The 20,276-nt window shown below is 55.8% G+C and overlaps 1 protein-coding gene across 1 annotated transcript in view; it reads left to right on the forward strand.

Annotated features, from left to right (window-relative positions):
• The window catches only part of LOC119098002 (eyes absent homolog 4), a 41,067-nt gene that overhangs the window by 4,943 nt on the left and 15,848 nt on the right, over nucleotides 1–20,276 (forward strand). The window contains exons 4-7 of the mRNA XM_037220934.1: nucleotides 326–480; nucleotides 6,841–6,936; nucleotides 8,774–8,841; nucleotides 12,743–12,912. Coding sequence (XP_037076829.1) covers nucleotides 326–480; nucleotides 6,841–6,936; nucleotides 8,774–8,841; nucleotides 12,743–12,912 — 489 coding nt within the window. The remainder of the gene's footprint in view (nucleotides 1–325; nucleotides 481–6,840; nucleotides 6,937–8,773; nucleotides 8,842–12,742; nucleotides 12,913–20,276) is intronic.

Consider the following 20,276-nt stretch of genomic DNA (forward strand, 5'->3'; position numbering starts at 1 on the left):
CCTGAACCCCTGCAGTATCCAGCCAGAGCAAAAACATTTTCCGATAAGTTCTTAGGTGACATATCGCATTTAAGCATGTGAATATGTTCCTGAAAATATGTTTGCATAAGTTGTGATTCGAAACCACGAGCATGTTTTTTGTTGCAAGAAATTTTGTCAGTTCCAACGTTCTTGGCCAGGGAGGAGCTGATTGAAACCACCTAAAACCGTGCAGATTCCCATTCAAATTGAAGAAAGCTTTGAACATACTTTAGAGCTGCGTTACCGAATGGTTTGGTATGGGCGTGACCTGACCTGACCCGTCTCGTGTCTGGCTGACACACAGACGGCAGCACCGGCCGACGACGTCGGCGCGGCGAGCCGTCACCCGACGACGAACTGGCGCAGAAGATCGACCGCATCTTCATCTGGGACCTAGACGAGACCATCATCGTGTTCCACTCGCTGCTGACCGGGCAGTACGCTCGCGAGAACGGCAAGGTCAGTCAGCAACAGCGTGCTATCGCGCCTAGATGGCGAGTCACGGTACACTAACATTGGCGCAGCTGGGATAGGTTACTTAGCAATCCTCAGTTTTCTCGGGCGCTTGAGTTATTTGGTGCCCACTGCTCTACCTGAGGCGGGCTTCAGTGCGTCCGAGGCCCCGACACAGTGCAGCAGTCCTTCTCTCCAGTAGCACAGGCTGGGCTAGTGATCCTGACCGCTCCTGAATGACCCTGATCATTTCTCACCGATCTCGACCGGTCTCAGCAAGTTACGGGCTACCAAGGCCGTGATCAGTGACCCTGACTGCCTCTGTGACACAGACATTATCAGCGACCTTGACCGTGTCTTTGTGATACGGACACTTTCAGTGACTTTGGCAGCAGTGCCTTTGTGGCACTGACACTATCAATGGCCCTTACAGTACCTTTGTGACTCGGACATAATCAGTGACCCGGATAGTGCATATAGGGCACTGCCAGGGTCACTATCAGAGAGGCTGGTGCTGCAGCTGAGCCGTGCCAGCCGCTCCCAGCCCCGCGGCCCCCGTCAGTGCCTGGACCGCCAAGATACTTTATATCCGTCGGCTCGTATGATGTTGTGAAGACGTCAGCGAGCAGAAGCAGGCCTCGCCCACGGATCGGCCCCGCTGGCTCTCGTCTCCGGCCGCCGTTGATGACATCGATCCATTACGGAGGGCGTGGGACGGAGGGGTCGTTACCGTCATTTGACACATTAGGTTGATTTTGAGAGGCGTCAGTTACAGCTGAGTGTTAGAAAATCAGCGCATTAATGTCCGAAGTACTAAAGACGCGTTTTAAACATCACTTATTCAAATGTTAATGCCTTGTGAAGCTCACCTTGGACTGGAAGTAGTACTTCATTTCGCTGTCTCACCCATACACAGACGTTTTTGGAGGGATGATGTGATCGGAAGCATGGTGTCGGGGATCTAATGAGCACTCGACTGGGTGAAAGGGATTTCGATAGATCGCACTCCTTACCAGAGACATCAGAGCGTTCCTTTTCCGGTCTCTCAACCAAAGATCTTTTCTCCGTTTACGACACGCGATATCTGCCACCCCGCGTCCCGGGCCCGCTTGGTGACAACCGCAGGCCTCCTCGGCGGCGGGGGCTGGCCGTCGACGCCGCCGACGCGCGCGCGCGCGGATGCTGCTGTCGCCGCCGTCGGCGCGGTATGCCGTCCTATTTGTGCGCCATTATTCTGGCTGCCGCGCCGCGCGTTGTTGCGCCGAGTGGGCCGGCTCGTTCGTCGATCACGGCGACGCTCGCGACGCACCAGAATGCGGCGTGAACGGCGCAGTTGGCGGCGCTGGCGGCATTCTGGCGGCGCGCGCGCCGTGCGCGGCGGCGGCGGGGTAACAGCGCTGCCCTGTGTCCGGCCGGGCGCGGCGCGTCCCCTGCCATCAGCGATCTTGTCACGCGTCCCAGGCCGATGGATAGCCCGGCTGTGGAGGCTGTTGGCCCGAGCGAACGGCGGCCGGGCCTGCGCTGTGGTGAGCCGCGCTTGTGCTACGCCATGCCTATCTGTGTTCTAAAATTATTGTCGTTCTGTAAAATTCAAATCTTGGCTCTCATAGAGTCATATAAAGGTCCAGCACAGCCTGCATTAACTTAATCATCAGTATGTAGAAAGATCTGCTGCAAGATAACGCACGCTTCCGGTGACAAAAGCATCTCGAACGAAACTGCTCGATTTCTGGTCACCCCTAACGGCTGCCTTGTCTTTAGTTTGCTCCATCCCCCACGACTAACTTTCTGAAACTTAGCGACACATCATATATATATTTATATTATATATATTTGTATTATATATATATATATATATATATATATATATATATATATATATATACATATATACATCATATATGTGTTTCAAACCTTGGTCTCGAACTGATCAGCAGTTCGCAGGTGCTGCGTCTTTAAGCCACCAGACACTTGGACGGTTCTAGTTCTCGCCGTAACGTTTGGGTTTGCCTTGTCAAATCGGTGGCAGGTGACCGTGCGTGTTGTGTTGTTGCCGCTGGCTGTGGCCTTGCGGTGGTGAGCCGTCGGTCGGACCATCATAGCACGCCGTCCTGTGCGCCGAGCACGCCTCCCGTGGCGGCGTGACGTGCGCTTGACACGTGTTGTTGTTGGATGAGAGGGCCTAACAGGAGCGGGGCGTGCCCACCGGAGCGCCGCGCGCGCTCTCAGTGGCCGAGTCCGCCGTCGAACGTGTCGGAAGGACGCCGGCACTGCCTGCCGGAAGTGGTCGCTGCCAGGGCCGCGCCACGGAGCACATGTCACGCGGTGGAGGTGGAGAAACCAGTGGGGTGGGGTTGGGGTGGGGGGGGGGGGGGGGGGTGGGGGAAACATGGGTCTCACTTATTGTGGCTTAAACATTCGTTGGGTTATGACCTCCCTCTACATCTATGTTTTCAATGTCACTTTTGCAGCGTGTCCATTATTCGGGATTTCGGGTTTTATAGAATGCTGTGGGCTGGGCAAACCAATTTTATTAACGTATGGACTATCGAAGTTTCTTTGTAAGGGCTGTGCGATCCGACTGCGCCATTGATGCCTGTTGCCTCGTCTCCCTCGGCGCTCTCCACACCCTGGTTGTGACTGTACGGCGGGCCGTTCTTGGTCGCCAAGGCCCGGCGTCAGTGGTCGCCGTACCAGCGTCACTTCGCACTCAAGGTGGCCTCTATCATCGAAGCCAGACCAGCGCCATTTGAACGTTGATATGAGTGGAAGAGTCGTCCCCTCCCCCCCCCCCCTCAGCCCGGCGCGGCGCCGCGTCCGTCGCCGCGCCGTCGGCCGCACAGCGAGGGGCGGGCCCCGACGGCGCGGTCCCGTCGGCCCCGACGCGCCGCGGGCGGCGCCGATCTGCGCCGCGTCATCGGCCGCGACAGCCTGTCATCGTGACGGCCGGCGTCGGCTCAAGGGCGGCGCAGCTTATCAAAGCCGGGCGCGGGCGGACGCCTGTGTTTTGTCTGGTGCACTTGGCGAACGCCCGACCTATGGCTTTCGGTTTGGCTTAAAGGGTTCGGGAGGAGAACAGGTTTGCTTCCTAGTGGGCAAAGATACTTACGGGCACCGTAATTAACGTTTCTGAATTTCGCCGGTTCTGTTGAAAAATATGGAGGGCATACCGTTGTGTTAACGCGTTAAGCTACAGCACGCCGAAATGCCTGCGAATCTGCGGGGGTAGGTGGTTTTGTGACATTTCAGACATCAGCCCGCATGCATTGCAAAGTCTTTAAACTCCAGGCCTTGACAGCAACTGTTTGGATCGGGCTGCAATGTTTGGTTATAGTTAGTGATAAGCTTTTGTTTAGAGTAGAGGTTGTGAGGATTCCTTGTTTGCCATGAGAAGTGGGAGTTTGCCAAGAGTTCGGCATGCACTGCGTTTTGTTTGTCTTGCAGTGAGTGTACCCCTTGAACCTTAATTTGATCTGACCCAATGGTCAGCATTCCGTGATCCATCGTCCGTTGGTGCTTAGGCTGCTCGCTTATGTTGCTCATGCTGCAGCCATCCATTTCTTCCAGACTGTAGCAGTCTGACCAGTTTTCCAGCGGACTGTTTTCCAGTCTGCTTTCGTATTTTGGGGCCTCTTCCCTTCCGGGCGGGGTTTTTATTGCATCCCTACAGATCCCAGCGCTGCGGCGCTCTTAAGGCTGCGACTCAGCGCACCTCCTCCCAGATTTGGGTGGCGCTGACCGCGGCCTGCGCGCGCCACCGCGCCGCCGGCTCCGATCACGCACCGCATTCCCGTGGCGATGGCCGGGAGGGCCGGCTGAACCGTACGCGCTGGTCCAGCTCGCTATGTCTGTGGCGGCAGATGAATGCGTTCTCACGCCGTCCAGCGCCTCCGATCTTAATTGTAGTGAGGCGCGCCCTGCCCAATCGCCCCGAATCTAAATTGGCCGTCTCACGCTGGCGGATCATTTTGCTGTGGCGGTGGTGCGGCGTCTGGGAGGAGACCGCCGGGCTGGGGGCTCCAGCCGAGTCTGGGAGGTGACCGCCGGGTTGGGGGCTCAAGCCGAGTCTGGGAGGAGACCGCCGGGCTGGGGGCTCCAGCCGAGTCTGGGAGGAAACCGCCGGGTTGGGAGATCCAGCAGAATCTGGGAGAAGGTTGGGGGGCTCCAGCCGAATCTGAGAGAAGGTTGGGGGGCTCCAGCCGAGTCTGGGAGGAGGCCGCCGGCTTGGGGGCTCTAGCCGAGTCCTATGAGCTCCAGCCGCCAGTGCCTGCTGGCTGGCGGTGGCGACTGATGACACACTGGCCGGAGCCGGCCTGGGCGGCCGGACTGACGGGCCCGGACGCGGGCGTAAACAGATCGTTAGTCGTCGTGCGTGCTGCCGGCCCGTCTGCGGCGGCGGGCTGCCGTCCGCCGCCCGCCGCCGGTCCGGTCCGCGCCACGCCGCCGGCCCATGGCTGCCCTCGCCACCGTGCCGCCGCGGCGCCGGCGGCGAGCTGGCGGCGTCACGCGGGGCTGCGGCCGGTGGCAGGGGGCGGCCGCTGCCCTGTTTCGGGAAACACGTGGCGTTGCCGGTGAGGCGGCGTGGCGCGGCCGGCCGGCGCCGTGTCGTGTGACGGCGCGGCTGTTTGAGTGACACTCGGAGCGGGACGGAGGCGGCGCCCAATTAAAGCGGTCGGCTCCAGTTACAACAACACGCGGCTAGAAATGCAGATTGGAGCCGACGGCCGGCCGCTGCCCGGTCAGCGCGCCGCGCCACTGCCGCAGCTGCCCGATCTCAATTGTGCCGGACGACGATGGCTGCCAGGTCAAAATGACGTTCCATTATGGGAACTGGACGACCCGAGTTGACCTACGGCGTGCTGGGAACCTGTGGGGTGTGCTGCCCCGCGCGGCGGCCGTCAGCATGCCCTTCTCTAGGGAATTCCCCCTCCCCGCTCCTTGGGAGAGTGCTCAGGTTTTCGGGAGATGGGAGCACGGGCAGAACCATATACTCTTGTACTTCGTCCTCACCTTTCCTGTGGGTTGTGTTTTCAACGTTGCCAGTGTAAATGTCTTTATCTCTGACCACGGCCTTATATTGACAAATTGCTTCCCTATCCGACACCACCGGTATCTTCCGTTGGCATCGTCTGCTGAAATAGCCGGCGTTCTTTGTGTGTCCTTGGCCTTAGCACCATGCTGCATCCTGTACCCGCGACCTATTACACTGCTCCCGCGCGGTGTACCCCCAGGGCTTGGCCTGGATGGCAACAAAAGGCTGCCTCGCCTCGGTAGCCGGCGGCGCTTCTGCAGCCGGCCTGTGTTGTGGCTTGTTTGTACAGATGGCTGGTATCAAGGAGCAGTCGGCCGATTTCCGACCCGGCAGCGGCTGCCAACCGGCTGCGCACTGGCGACATCTATTGATAAAATTTAGAAGCGTCGAATGACGCTGGTTTCGGCCGCCTACTAATCCTTCGTTGTGGATGGGTTAATGTAATGTGACATTTTCTGTGGCGGTAGGAGCTATTTGTTCTACCGAACATTGATATGGCAGCCTCTCAACTTGAAAAGACCCCAAAACGATTTACAAAGCAAGATCAGTTCTTCCGTGTTCCCGAAGAAAAGAAACGCGATACGTATTGGTGGATTTGCGGTAGCGTAACCTGAATCGAATCATACGTCACTATTAATTTTAGCTTGGGTATCATGCTGGGACAAAATCACAGCATGTAGTTACAATTAATCGTGTAAGGTCCTGAGCACATAAAGCCGTGCGGCTGCGAAAGGTGACATGACCTTTGTTTTCCAAGTTTAACATTCCCAACACCGAGCCTTCCTAGCATTCTAGGAAATTATTTACGTCAATCGATCACAAGGCACGTTGCAGCAGACAGTACGTATGATATGGCTGTGATCTGTTGCAGATTTATTAAGCGGCGCTGTTTTGTTTCGGCCACTCTGTGTTTGTTGAGTGGCACTGTGTTTGTTTCGGCCGCTCTGTGTTTGTGCTGGCGACAAACCCTGTCGAAGCTGGAGCTTTCTGACCCGGTCATTCATGCGTTTGATGTGTGGAGTGGTGCTATAAGCCGCACCATGTCTATTTATGTGCGGAAAACAGCGGCACTAGCTTCAAGTAATAGTTCTAGATCGAGCCATGCCAACAAATCTAGTAGGTGTCGTTCGGCTCCACGGACCAGACTTAAATCCTGCTCTCACATGTTGATCAATAAATCATGATTGCTCTTGCTTGGGCAGGCTTGTTTTTCACGTCACTCCTGATGGATATGAGTTTACACTCGCCTTGGACTGGATCGCATGGTATAACTATCTGAAGCTATCGTTATGCTCTCAACAGCTACTGACGAAGATGATCTCACTCTTTTTCAGGACCAGGCGATGTGCTCCCAAATAGGCAGCAATTTAGAGACTCTAGTATTCACCACTGGCGAAGAACTGTTCTTTCTCAAGGAGCTGGACGTTGATGTGAGTATTTATACGTTTCACGTTATAGAAAAGAACCGGTCTATGCCACTTCGTATTCTTGTCTTCCGGTTGTCGCGTTTATCACACTAAACTGGTCACGACGTTTTAGGGAAGTGGAGTTATAGACGAATGTTTTTGTATCATAAATACGCTAGAAGTGGCGACATGTCCTGGTTCTTGTGCTGTCGGCAACGCATTTTTTGCTTTCAACTACGCGCAAAATTTTGGCTTTAACGTGGACATGATAAAATACTAGCGCGCTGTGGAAGGGCCGAGCGGCAGCTCACCGTCATTACGGCAGTGCTGTTGGCTGCAGTGTGACAGCATCGGGGACCGACTGAAACGGTGACGAGGTTTCCAGTCGCTGTGCATTTGTTGCACTCTTAGCGCTGCGGTTCCAATTAAACTTTTAATGGGAAACAATTTTGTATTTCCAGCAATGCATGCAATACCTAACAATGAATTCATAAAAAAGTTTAAAAAATTAATTTGGTTCTTATCCGTGAATCATCCCTGAAAGTCAGCAAAACTTAAATTGCCAATAACATGCCAAGAAAATACAGATTTTGCAAAACTCCTGGATTTTGCACACCATTTGCCAACTAAATCACAGGTCATTTAGAACACTCCATGGCTTGTATGCTTATCTGATGGATAGAACTTCACAGGAAATTTCAAACAGCAAACACCTCCTGGATTGAATTTAAAGCATGATTCTGCACTGAATTTCCAATACATGTCTCTGAAATTCATAACAGCAAACCAATCCAATTTTCTGCAGCTGAGGCCTAATCGGGAAATTCTGTGACTTTATAACCTAATCATCCAAGCGATCCCAGCACAGTCTTGAAATAATCTCAGCAAAGGACGAAATCGGCGCGCAAGCTTAGTCGGTAGTTGTTTATAGAGCTCAGATGCACCAGATGATCTTCACTAACATGGCGTATGTACTAGCTCGTATTTGCTAGCCACGTTTGAATGGATTATCTCACGAACAGTACTTGGGATTGGAATCATTTATGGCGCACTCGTCTTTTAGTAACCACTACGCCTACCTTCTATTACCTGTTATATGGCAAGACCTTCAATCGCCCGCCCCAGTCTACTGGCTCAGATAATAGTTTTCGATAAAAGTCGGCAGTTTCAATCAGTGTTTGCTGATGAACAGCACGTGTATGAATACCTGCGTGCGAATCGCCAGATTGAGCGATTCTTTTGATGACCCTTATATTCAGGCTAGGCATATGTACCTGGAATTCATATATGGTCCCTTGATATGAGCCATGAAAAAGATAAAGAAGGTATGAATAGGTTTTAAGTTTTTTTTTAATGCTTCTTGTTTTAGCACCAATCGTATAAGGTTGGGGACATGTACCTGGATTGAAAAATAAAGTTGGCGGGCCCATGCGGGCTATTTTTTTGGGGGGGGAGGACAGTTGCCTTACAGGGCGGATGCAGGCTTCCAAATTTACAAGCGGGATGGGTGCAGGTATTCGGAATTAAGAAGTGTCAGCTTTAATTGACACGAGAGTACGGCCGAGGACCCCATTCATGAAACCCTACATTGATCTCATGCCGGCCATTAGCAACAGGGCTCACCTGAAATCTATGCAACATTACGTAAACGACCCGAGCCCATGTCTGCACTGGAACGTTGCAAACTCACGGGTCTGTCGCTTTTCCCGACGCTGCTGCCACCTATTACGTGAGCTTTATCTTTTAGCCATTAGATGGCAGTAAATTATCCGATGCGGGCCGCCGTCACGTGAAGCTGTTTCCAGTCGTCGGCCGCCGCTGTGGGGGCGCTGCAGAACTTGACCAGCGTGTGTTGTTTCAGAGTCAATATCCGACGCACGTGGCCAACATTGATGATCTCCGTGCGGAGGATAACAACCAAGACCTCAGGTAAGCATATGCGCGTCCGTTTCAGCGTCGGTCACCCAGCCCGTTTGCACAGTTATTTCAACGAACCGACCAGCCACCGCGGGTACAGGGAGTGGTCGTGTCTGATGCAGATTTCTAAGCTCTAAGATTCCATTTATCTCTGAGCATGTAGCCCTTTCTTGTCATTCTGACGAAATAGCCGAGTGTAGACGGCTTCTCGTGCAGCCTGTTGACTGTGTGATAAAGGACTGCCACCGCGCGGCAGTGTCCCTGGTTGCCGACATGTCCTAGCAGCTGTGTCCCCCGCGCGCTTATACCGCAGCGTCGCGTCAACATTAAAACGTCACATGGCTTCTCAGAATGGTAACGGCATTCAGATTTATGATTGCTTGCAGCTTTCCACCTCTGAGATCGACCTTGTATTCGAGCCGCAGTGTTCTCAGCTGAGTTCCGCATCTACGTTCGCACGACTTTCATGCAACAAGGCCAGCATCTCTGTCTGATCCACATTCCTGCGAGATATTCGGGAAGCAGGTGCGGTTAGCCTGTGCAGGCGTGTCGGCGGTATTCACAACGCAGCGCCACCCGTATAATACACGGCTTCCGTGTCTCGCGCCTGATTAATCCGCCCACTAAACCACAGGTGTGGCAGTGTGCCGACGAAATTTAGGCGGTTTGTGGTAGCTCCTGGTAGGAGAAACCCCGGGGCGGAGGGAGGGAGGGAGGGAGGGGCACCAGGGCCGACAAACTTTTTGATTATGTAATCAAAAGACTCGTACCAAATCTAAAAATCTGTTTATTTCCTCTATGATAGCGTTGTTTTGAGCGTAAAGAGAGCAGGACCGTAGCGCGGTGAAGAGCGGCTGCAGAGAGAGAGAGAGAGAGAGGGGGGGAGGGGATTAAGCCCCGTCCGAGGAGTTCTATGCATGTCGGCGAGCCACCGCCGACGGTCGGCAATGCCAAATGTGGCGCATACCTCAGAACGGGAAGCCAATCAATCACCTTGAAGCGATCTCCTCGGATATTGAGACGTGAATGACGTTGTCAACGAAGGACATAATGCCTGGCACGGAAAGTGATCTTTTCGGGTGCTGAGCAGTAGATAAAGCTGTGAACGAAGGATATGACTGAAGGCACGGAAGAGACCGCAAGGCACGGAAGAGACCAGGGTAGAGACTTTGTCTTAATCTTATTGTGTGTTGTAAGGGAAAACACGGTGCAGGTCCGTTGTCCGAATACGTCTTGCAGATACATCGTTTTAAGTAGGATTCGTGCAAGGACTAATCACACACATATTGGATTTATAACAATTACGGATTTTTTAACTAGAATTCATATTGCATACTTCCCATGAACAGTGTGCGTACCAAATGTATCAGGATGCATGAACACCTTGCGTATATTGACGGTCTTCGACCTGAAGTGACTCGTGATGAGCCAGCGCATGGACGGTAAATGGCCTGCACAGGCAATCAGTCCGGATGTGTTCAGCTCTTGTTATTGTTGTTAGTTAATTGACCTGCGCGCCTGACCTGTGGCTTCTCTGAGGGGCACAGCGACGGGAAGTATGGGCGGAGAGCACGGCACCCTTTAAAACCAAAGGTTAGGCTCCGGACAAAGTTAGAGATCAGCGTGATGCCTTCTTACCCAGCTCCCCCCCCCCCCCCCATAAGAAAGTTATGGCTGCGCACTGTCTTTTTCCGTCTACACGCATCCAGTTGATATCACTGCTCAGTAGCGTGGAGTCGGTTGTGACCGGCAAGGGCTGTGACAGACCCTACCCTCACAGGCCGAGTACGTTTTGGACGCCACTGTCGTGTGATGAGTATCTTGCAGTTTTTAACCTTGAGTAACATCACAAAAGCGTCTGCCTGAACAATGGAATGATTCTCTAGGCCGCCACGAAGGCGACTATGTTTTTTTAGTTTCGGTTTTCTGTCAGTTGGTAATCTGATTCGTTTCCAGCAGCTAGCGACAATAGCGGCCTTTCCCGACTACCCAACCCACGTCTCAACGGCGCACGGCTGCTCTAGTGCTGAATGGTAGTGTTGCATACGTTTTGGACCTCCTGCTGCACCAGTAAAGAACAGGGGATGGTTTGTGACACGCTGGTCACAGCAGTGCTCCATTCGCTGCGACTTTGGCCCATGCCAGCTCTGTGGGCTTCCTGCTGCTGCGTAAGCAGGCTTGATTTTGTTACCTCTATACTTCGTCCGCAGTGACTTCGTTCAGCTGGAACTGTTGAGTTTCCTGTTGCGTTGTGGGCTATTTTGCTTGCGTTTAAGCGCCTGTTGCAGTATGCCCATAGCCTGCCTGTTGCGATGTTTCTGTCCGCCGCGCCTTCGCATTGTTCAGATGCAGGCATTCCTCCATGCACAGTCGCATTCCCCCAAGTCTGATGAGAAGGCATCCTGTCACCTTCTGCAAGTTATTGCAGGCATTGCACCTTTGAACTCGACTGACCCCGTACCATGCCCTCCGCTGTCTAAAGAGAACATCGACTAACACAACCGAGTTGAACGAATCGCTGTCGCCACGCGGCGTCGTCTGGTGCGGCCGTGACGCTGCGGTTCCTGCGGCGCCCCAGCCGGCGAGCCGGGCTCTTAAACATCTGTTCTCTGCGCTCGTCGCCTAAGTGACATCGATACGCTGAACCTGGACACAGCTTAGGCTAAAGTGCGATGAATTTTCAATTTAATCTCCTTGAATGAAAAATATCTAAGCAGTTTTTTCTGGATATTGTTCTTACAGCACTCCAACTCCTTGAAACCTTGGCTCTCAATAAGCTGAGGTGAATGACGACTGCTCGTGGAACTCGGGGCACCCAGATTCAGGGCGTATGCGCGTTGAAATTAAAGCTTGTCACACTGCCACCTGTGCGCAGAACCTGCTGGACGTAACGCACATGTTTTGCACTTGGGTCGGTGGCGCTCTGAAGCCGCCTGAGCGCCGCCGACATGGGTCGCGGCTGCTTCGCAGCCAGTGAGCAGCCATGGTAGCGGCGCGCCTGCGAGAACTGGATGGTTTGACGCAGCTGTGCTGCGCAGCGAGCAGTCGCGCTGACCTGAACGTCTCGCTGGTCGGAGAGCATGTAGCGCACGCTCCGTAAGTGAGCCCTGTGGCTGACTCAGCAGACGGTGCTGGTATCTGCCCGCCGCTGGCCGAACGACCAGCCCGACCGTTTTAGGCCACGAGCAGAGTCATGATCACGATAGCCGTACCCGGCAGCTCCCGCGGTAGGCAACAGCATGGGTGCTGTGCAGCTGTGCGGCACGGCGGTGACTCAGCTGAAGTCCAGCGCGATGGCGCCGTTTTGAGAGGCACTCACGGTCGGCGTGGATCGACTGCCGATGCGCACTCCAGTCAATGGTCGCAGCTGAAGACGGTGGCTTTGGGCGCTGCAGCGGCTGCCATTCATAGCGCGCCTGTTGGTCGGATTGACCTGCCCCGGGCGTCCGATATGGAGCTCTGCCGGGCACTGTAGTGGCATTCCAGCTGTAGCCTGCATTATACATGTGCACTGCAGGCCCGTTCATGCAGCTCAAATCTGGCGCCGTCCGGTGTGTCTGGTGAATCGAGCGGCTGTGCGAACCGGCCGCTGCCGGCTGACTTTGCCTGATGCATGCATGTGCTCGGCTGATCGTTCGTCCAGACTTGTGCTGATGTCGGGTTTCCCGCTGTCTGAGAGCGCGTCGCAAGGTGTGACGACTGGACAGACCTCGGGCCCACATGCGTCGCAACATCCAGACCGGCCGCACGCGACACGGCTAGCACGGACCTGCCGCACACTGCACGGCTTACAGAGACTTGTCGCACATGAAACGGCCAGCAGAGAACTGCCGCACATGGCACGGCCTATAAACAACCCTCACAAGCGCTCTGCCCCCACACTAGAGCCTGACCTAACTGCCTTGTGTTCCAGCAACTACAATTTCCTGGCGGACGGGCTGGCCAGCACGCTGGGCGTGCCGACGGCACCCCTGGGCTATAGCTTGGCCAGGAACAACGTCAGCGCGGATATCGCGCGCAAGCTCGCCTTCCGACACCGGCGGGTCAAAGAGCTCTACAACATGTACAGGAACAACGTGGCAGGTGAGCCCCGGCAAGTGGGCGGGGCGGCGACATGTGACAGCGCCATGCCGGTGGTCGTCTCGATTCGCTGTTCGGTTTCGTGTACCGTCTGTTCCAGCGGAATGCTGGAGAATGCGCTGCACCGGGAATTCTTGCGACCACACTTATGTGCTGGGCATGTGGATAATACGTCTTGGAAGTAAATATGCCAGTCTGCTATGCTAGCGGTTTTATTCTAACATTTTTCAGGACTGGCCATCACAGGAATGGTTTAGGCAGAAGGAAGGATTTTCCAGGATTTGATCGGAAACCAATGCTAGGGACTTATCTGGTGAAAGGCTTGATCATTTGATAAATAAGCAACGCATTAAATGCACTTTGGCTACTCTGTTATTGGCCGTCATCATCTCTGCGCCTTTGTCACGCGCAGCGGTGTCACATGAGGCCATTAGACAAGTTCGGACTGACACGCAACTCTCCGCAGACGGCCCGAGTGACCACCCCCTCCCCTCGGTACGCTATGCTGACCCCAGTGCCACTACACCGATCCCAGTGCACTACGCTGACCCCAGTGCACTACGCTGATCCCAGTGCACTACACCGATCCCAGTGCACTACACCGATCTCAGTGCACTACGCTGACCCCAGTGCACTACACCGATCCCAGTGCACTACACCGATCCCAGTGCACTACGCTGACCCCAGTGCACTACGCTGACCCCAGTGCACTACGCTGACCCTAGTATTGAGATGTATTCATCGCTCAAGTCTCAGACAGCCTGGTGAAGTCGCTGTCGGTTCGAACGCCGCCAAAAAAGCGTTGAGTTCTCTACACGCACGCACGCACGTACGTACGCACATACGCACGCACACACACGCGCACGCACGCACGCACCACGTGCACGCATACGCACAAACACGCCTGTACGCACGCACGCACTCGCACCCGCACCCGCACCCTCACCCGCAGCCCACACAGAAAGGAACTGGGACCGTCTGAATGCTCCGCGTGACTCCAAAATTTCAGTTGTCAGCCATAGTGAGAAGTCAACACAAGGGCTATGCAGCAAGATTTCGCGTGCGAGGCGTGATCTTAGCTCGCTAGGTTCAGTTGTTCTCGATTATTGAAGAATGCAGGGTAATTATTTTAACAATACAGAAGTAAGGACCCACATGTGGCGAAAATATATAATCAAATACATTCCACTCAACCACACAAATGGTGCGTGGTTGAGCAGGTCAGCATGTGACCAGCGCCAGCGAGGTCCATACAGCTGTGCAGCCGATCTGTGGCTGTGGTCCGGGTCTGCCGATCTGTGGCTGAGGACAGGGCCTGCGGTCCCGGTCTGCCGATCTGTAGCCGCGGCCGGGTCTGTGGCCCGGGTCTGCTGATCTATGGCCGCGGCCGGGCCTGTGGTCCGCGTCTGCCGATCTGTGGCCCGGGTCTGCTGATCTGCCGGAGCTGCACCGCTCACAAGCGCGTCAGCAGGCGGCTCACGTACTCGGCCAGCCTTGGGCGCTGGTTCGCCGGCCGGCCGCCAGGCGGCGGGCAGCCGGCTGCGCGACCGTATCAGCTCCCAGGTGCCGGGCCTCTGCGGCCGCTGCATATCGGGTGGGAAAATGCCTCGGGACGGGTGATCGGGGGGGGGGGGGGGTGGGGGGGGGAGGGAGGCGTGCGAAGCCAGGCGTGGTGCCCGACGGTGGTGGTGCGGGCTCAGGGGTTCCGCCGCCTGGATCAGAGGTGCTCCCGGGCGTGAGTTCCGGGGTCAAGGGTTGGCTGAAGTTGAGGCCCGGTCTTTTTGATCACCGTGACTGGACCGGTATTTGTTTATTCGTCTTGTCTGCCTTCAGAGAAAGCAATACATCGCTTTTCAATGCTCACAATGGCGTCCTTCGCCTGGTCTCTTTTGATGAATGCTTTCCCACTTGGAGTTCATCTCCCCATCGCCCTCTAAAATTACGGTCAGTCTTTTCGACGTCCGTGCATAAATTTACTGGACCCGGTACTCAGTGTTTTAGGCGTTCCATCACGGTGCCTGATGCCACTCAATATCCTGGGTGGTCAATGGCCTCTGCATCGAGTGCTTCTGCCCTTTCCATTGGTGATCGGGTCAGGACCGTGGCTCCTGCCTGGACACCTCGTGAACTGCGGAGCGTTGCACGGCGTGACTGGCCACCTGACAATAGGTGTCCACCTGACAATGGGCTGCACTAGGTGACTGGTTACCTGCTAGTGGGCTGCGCTGGGTGACTGATCACCTGACAATGGGCTGCACTAGGTGACTGGTTACCTGCCAGTGGGCTGCACTGGGTGACTGGTCACCTGCCAATGGACTGCACTGGGTAACTAGTTACCTGCCAATGGGCTACACTGGGTGACTAGTTGCCTGCCAATGGGCTGCACTGGGTGAATAGTTACCTGCCAATGGGCTGCACTGGGTGACTGGTCACCTGCCGGTAGGCTGCACGTGCGGCGATGACCGGCGAGTGACCCTGGGTCTCGCTCCCACCCGCGCCGGTCGGCTCCAGCCGTTCATTGCTTCCTATCACCGCGAAAGAAAGGAACGCATTTGACGCCTGCAGTTGTTGTAGAAGAGATAGACGAACTGTGTGGCACGTGTTTAGCCAGAGCTGCTTGTTGTGGGGGACAATGCGGCTGGGGTAAAAATATAATATAGGCCACCTGTCGAAAATGGCGTGCGTTTTTACGCATCTATTAATTAGTCTATTAGCACCATTGCAGCTGCACCACGGCTCATGCAGTCTGCTATCTGGGTTGTTCTTAGTGTCAGATGTGTAGTTTTCAACAGTTGTCATTGAAAATGAGTACTGAATCAAGGCTATTGCGCTGTGCTACGGTACGAATCACGTAACTTCGTCATCTATTTAAGAAGAAACCACGCTCTACGTGCACAGCAGTCGTATATCCTTCTGTCGAGGTAGCTTTGCCCGCTCAGCTCGGTCGGTCCCGGCAGCCTTTGATGCTACCACGTTTGTCCAGGTATTTCTTCCATCGAGGTAGCTCAGGTGGGTTTGATATTTTGTCTTCCGATTCACCCACCCCTGGCGAGATGGGCTCGAGTAGCTCTAGGCTCTCTGTGTTTGCGGGGGGTGGGCCTGCGGCCGGTGACAGTAGCCGCGCTTAAGGTCAGGTGACGTCACAGGGCAGGATTGACTGTACTGAGCATTGTGTCATGTTAAGCTTTCACCGCAAAATTCTGCCGATGACCTGGGATTTCGTGACCGGATGGTGGCCTCTGGACTCTTGCAACAGGCACCGCTCGGCATCGTTGTTCATCCGAGAAAGCCGACCAGTGGAGATGTTCGGACCAAATCTTAAACATTTGAACAGAATAACTTGGTAACGTGTCGGTAAAAATACTTATTTTTCACGTTGGTGCCATAAATGACCTGTCCATTGCTGGCGTCTGAGAGATGGACAGCGTTGCGTCAGCTGATTTAGCAGAAAGTACGCGGTGGCATCAGCCCGAATTTTAAAACGCTATTTCGTACGGATGAGCCGAGCAGAACATGCCACTACCATTCAAGCTTCACCACTTTAATTCTTTGTTGCTTGAACTAGCCCAGTTTAAGGAAAAAAAACACAAGGCGAACTTCAAGCTACGACAGATTTGTGGTGGAGCCGACATGCCATGGACTGCGAATCAGCTGTTCTTGGTCGTTCGAATTCGTCATGCCGTAACCGGTTGCTCTGATCCGGTCTGTTCCTGCCAGCGGCCGGAGTGGACCACGTCCGGTCCCCCGGTCAGGGCCCGCCGGTCAGAGCCCGCTGGTCCGCGCGGTCAGAGCCCGCCGGTCCGCCGGTCCGCCGGTCATGGTCCGCAGGTCCGCCGGTCAGAGCCCGCCGGTCCGCCGGTCAGAGCCCACCGGTCAGGGCCCGCCAATCCCCCGGTCAGGGCCCCACGGGCAGCGTCCATAACGCCTGCTCCGCGGCGACCCCCCCGATCAGGGCCCCACGGGCAGCGTCCATAACGCCTGCTCCGCGGCGACCCCACGTCACCCTGAACCGAGTCCGGCCGGCGCCAGTGGGGGCTCGACCGGGGCATCTGCCACGGCCGGCGGCGGCTGGCGACCGATCCATATCACTGCAAGGTACGCCAGCATGATCCGGGACGCAGCCGGACCGTGCCAAGCGCCCTCCATTGTTGGATCATGCCAAGCGCCCTCCATCGTCCCGTCCGCAATGCGCGAATCGCACTGATCTCCGCCGACGCCATCCGATTACACGGGCGTTACGCCGCCGGGGCGCAGCTAGGCGCGTCCCATTCATGACTACGGCGCCGATCTGCGCGAGGTACATACGCCGACCGTGTGGCACGCCGGTCAGGGGCCGGCGCTGGCGAGTCAGACCCGGTCCCGAGAGAACTGGTCCGGGCTGGTCGTGGTCGGTCCGCCGATCTCCTGAGGCCGCTCGGGCAACACGCGCTTCCTCTGGTGACGGTGAGCCCCCCTCCCCCTTCTAAGACGCCGGTGATGCAAGCAGCGGGAAGGCCGTTGCACCTGGGGTTGTCACAAACCAAAGCTTCCATGCACGCGCCGCCAGTGTCACAGGCTGGTCCTGTCTTCTTCTGCGCTTGGCTCGGATGGCTGAGCTGCCAGTGACCTCGTGCTCACAATGCAGGATTGTCTCGGACTCTGAGGGTGGCTTAGCTTCTGTTGTCCGTGATCGAATGCAATGCTGTCCTTCACAGAGGCCCTATTGTTAAGACGCAAACGTGCGGCTGGGAGTCGACACGACCGCTGACTCAGGATGGACCGTCTCTTCCAGCTGTACGTGAAAGCTGGGCAGCTTTTCTCACCGTTTCCTATTTCGGGAAATGCCCAGCGATTCTGGGATACTAAAGTGCTGAAGAGTTTTTAGCCGCGGCGAGGCACCATCGTCGTCTTCAGGCGAAGCGGCGAGGCACCATCGTCATCTTCGGGGGAGCGGCGGGGCACCATCCTCGTCTTCAGGGGAGCGGCGAGGCACTATCGTCGTCCTCGTGGGAGTTGCGAGGCACCATCACCGTATCGAGGAAGGCGGCGAGGCACCATCCCCGTCTTCAGGGGAAGCGGCGAGGCACCACCCCGGCTTCGGGGGAGGCGGCGAGGCAATATCCTTGTCTTCAGGGGAGCGGCGAGCCACCATCCTCGTCTTCAGGGGAGCGGCGAGTCACCATGTCCGTCTTCGGGGGAAGCGGCGAGGCACCATTCTCGTCTTCGAGTCCTAGCCGTTAACCACAGAGAGCTGTGAAGGTGTATGACAGGCTTCTGGAGCGGACTTTGAAGCAGTCTCTTACCAATGCGCGGCGTGGATGCGGCCCAGTTTTTGCGTCGGTCATGGCGTCGCTGGAGGTCAGTCAGCCTTGGGATCTCCTCCCAGCTCTCCAACGGGGGCCACCAGAGCACCCCGCCTCCAAGCGGGCCGTAGCACCACAGCTTCCACGCTACCCCTGCATCGACGAGGGCTTCACAGCCAGCGCTAAACCTTGACGTGCCGTAAAAGTCGCGGGCGTGGTAACGGCGCAATGGCGATCCTCACCTTTCGCGCTGGCGTCAGCCGCCGCCATCGGGCCGGTGTCATCGCAAATGTGTCAAGGGCACGGGCGTGGGCTCGCTCTGACCCGCGTGGGGCGCAGGACCGCGCGCCAGCAGCCGTCCTGCGGCTGCCCGTGTACTGCTCTGGGCCCTGGACACGGGAGCAGGTCCTTCGGCTGTGAATGCCGCCGATCAGTGTGTGCGCTGGCAGAACGCTCCCGTATAACAACTGGCGCACCGCGCGCCGGCGGGGGCCGTGTGCAGTCGCGGCAGCAGAATTAAGACGTCGCGGTTATGACGACGGTCAGACGCGGTGTCATGAGGTGGCACGCGCGGCCTTCGGGCTGGTGCGGGGGCCCAAACGCGAGGCTTACAGGCTATTGCGTGGGCAACGAAGGCTCCCTGGCATGCTGATCAGGGCCGCCCGGAGCTTCCAGTCGCCTCTGATTGGCGTAGTTCTGACCGATGTTGGCTCACCAGCCTCCTCCGCCGCGACGCTCCGGCTGCTGGGAGGGGGCGTTTTATCAGTGAACACATTGATTCATGCGGTCACGTTGTCAGCAAAGCCAGTTTTCGAGGCAGTATCCCATTGTGTATTCTTTTTAAGCCTCGACCCTAATGGTGTTTTTGGTACCAGTTACCGCTAATTTGTGACGTCCTCCGTGACATCACAACGAGACAAATGTTGGCGCTGAGATCCTGGACGAGAGGACTTTGAGGCTGGGGGCGGCGTGTAAACGAAGCAACGTCCGGGCACCACCGTTCAATGCGATGCTGCCGCAGGGGTTGGCAGCGCGGAGACAAAGTAATGATGCATGCTAAGATGTCCCGACCCCTGGCCAGGTATGCCAGCCCTACGCCAGAGGCTGGGATTGGCACATTGCTAGGTGTTCCGAGCCCTGGCCAGGTATGCCGGCCCGTACGCCAGGAGCGCTGGGATTTTACGCTGGGTCATTGCCACGCTGGTGCGATCTGACACGTCCCTTCTCCTGACCGCACCGTGTGCGGCTGTCACAGGCCTCGCCGAGTCCGCCAGTCACGAACGCGTAGCAACTCAGCTCTACACAGGCACGGATTCCGGATGATTGTTTCGCAACTGCTGACAGAGCTTCGTATTGGTTTCAGTTTGGCAACTCAAACGTACATATCTTGTGCTCATATTGGTGGCACTGCAACGGTGTCGTTTTTAGTCCCTTGAAGCACTCGGATGCCGTATGGAGTGCGTTTTTAGTTGTGCTCAGTAAATTGGTCGCCAAATCTGTGCACGCCTCCGCATTTTATCGCCATTTTATCTCTTGCGTGTAGCCAAGTCTTTTGACGCTGCTAGTCAAACCTTTTTGCGTTGTACCTCTGGCCATTTAATGCAGGGGGACTTCTGCATTATAATATTCAGGTTGAAATTAAAGTGGTTATTTTCGTGCATCTGGTGGTTTCTACCTTCCATTTTCGATTTCCTTATATCATATTACATCATAACACTGGTGACTGTGACTTTATCTGTCGCAACTCTATGTGAGGCCAGGACTCGAGACTGCAAAGTATGTGGTGACAATACCATGGCCAGGGACTGCCGTTTGGCGCTGGTCGTCACCCCTGTCGGCAGGGCTGTTCTGGGGGTGTTTACCGTCACCCCTGCCGGCAGGGCTGTTCTGGGGGTGTTTTACCGTCACTCGTGTCGGCAGGGCTGTTCTGGGGGTGTTGACCGTCACTCGTGTCGGCAGGGTTGCTCCGGGGAGTGTGTCGTCACCCCTGTCGGCAGGGCTGTTCTGGGGGTGTTACCGTCACTCGTGTCGGCAGGGTGCTCGGGGTGTTGTCGTCCCTGCCGGCAGGGCTGTCTGGGGGTGTTA

Source organism: Pollicipes pollicipes, unplaced genomic scaffold (genome assembly GCF_011947565.3).
Source record: "Pollicipes pollicipes isolate AB1234 unplaced genomic scaffold, Ppol_2.1 Scaffold_4740;HRSCAF=5597_pilon_pilon_pilon, whole genome shotgun sequence".
Classification (NCBI taxonomy): Eukaryota; Metazoa; Arthropoda; class Thecostraca; order Pollicipedomorpha; family Pollicipedidae; genus Pollicipes; species Pollicipes pollicipes.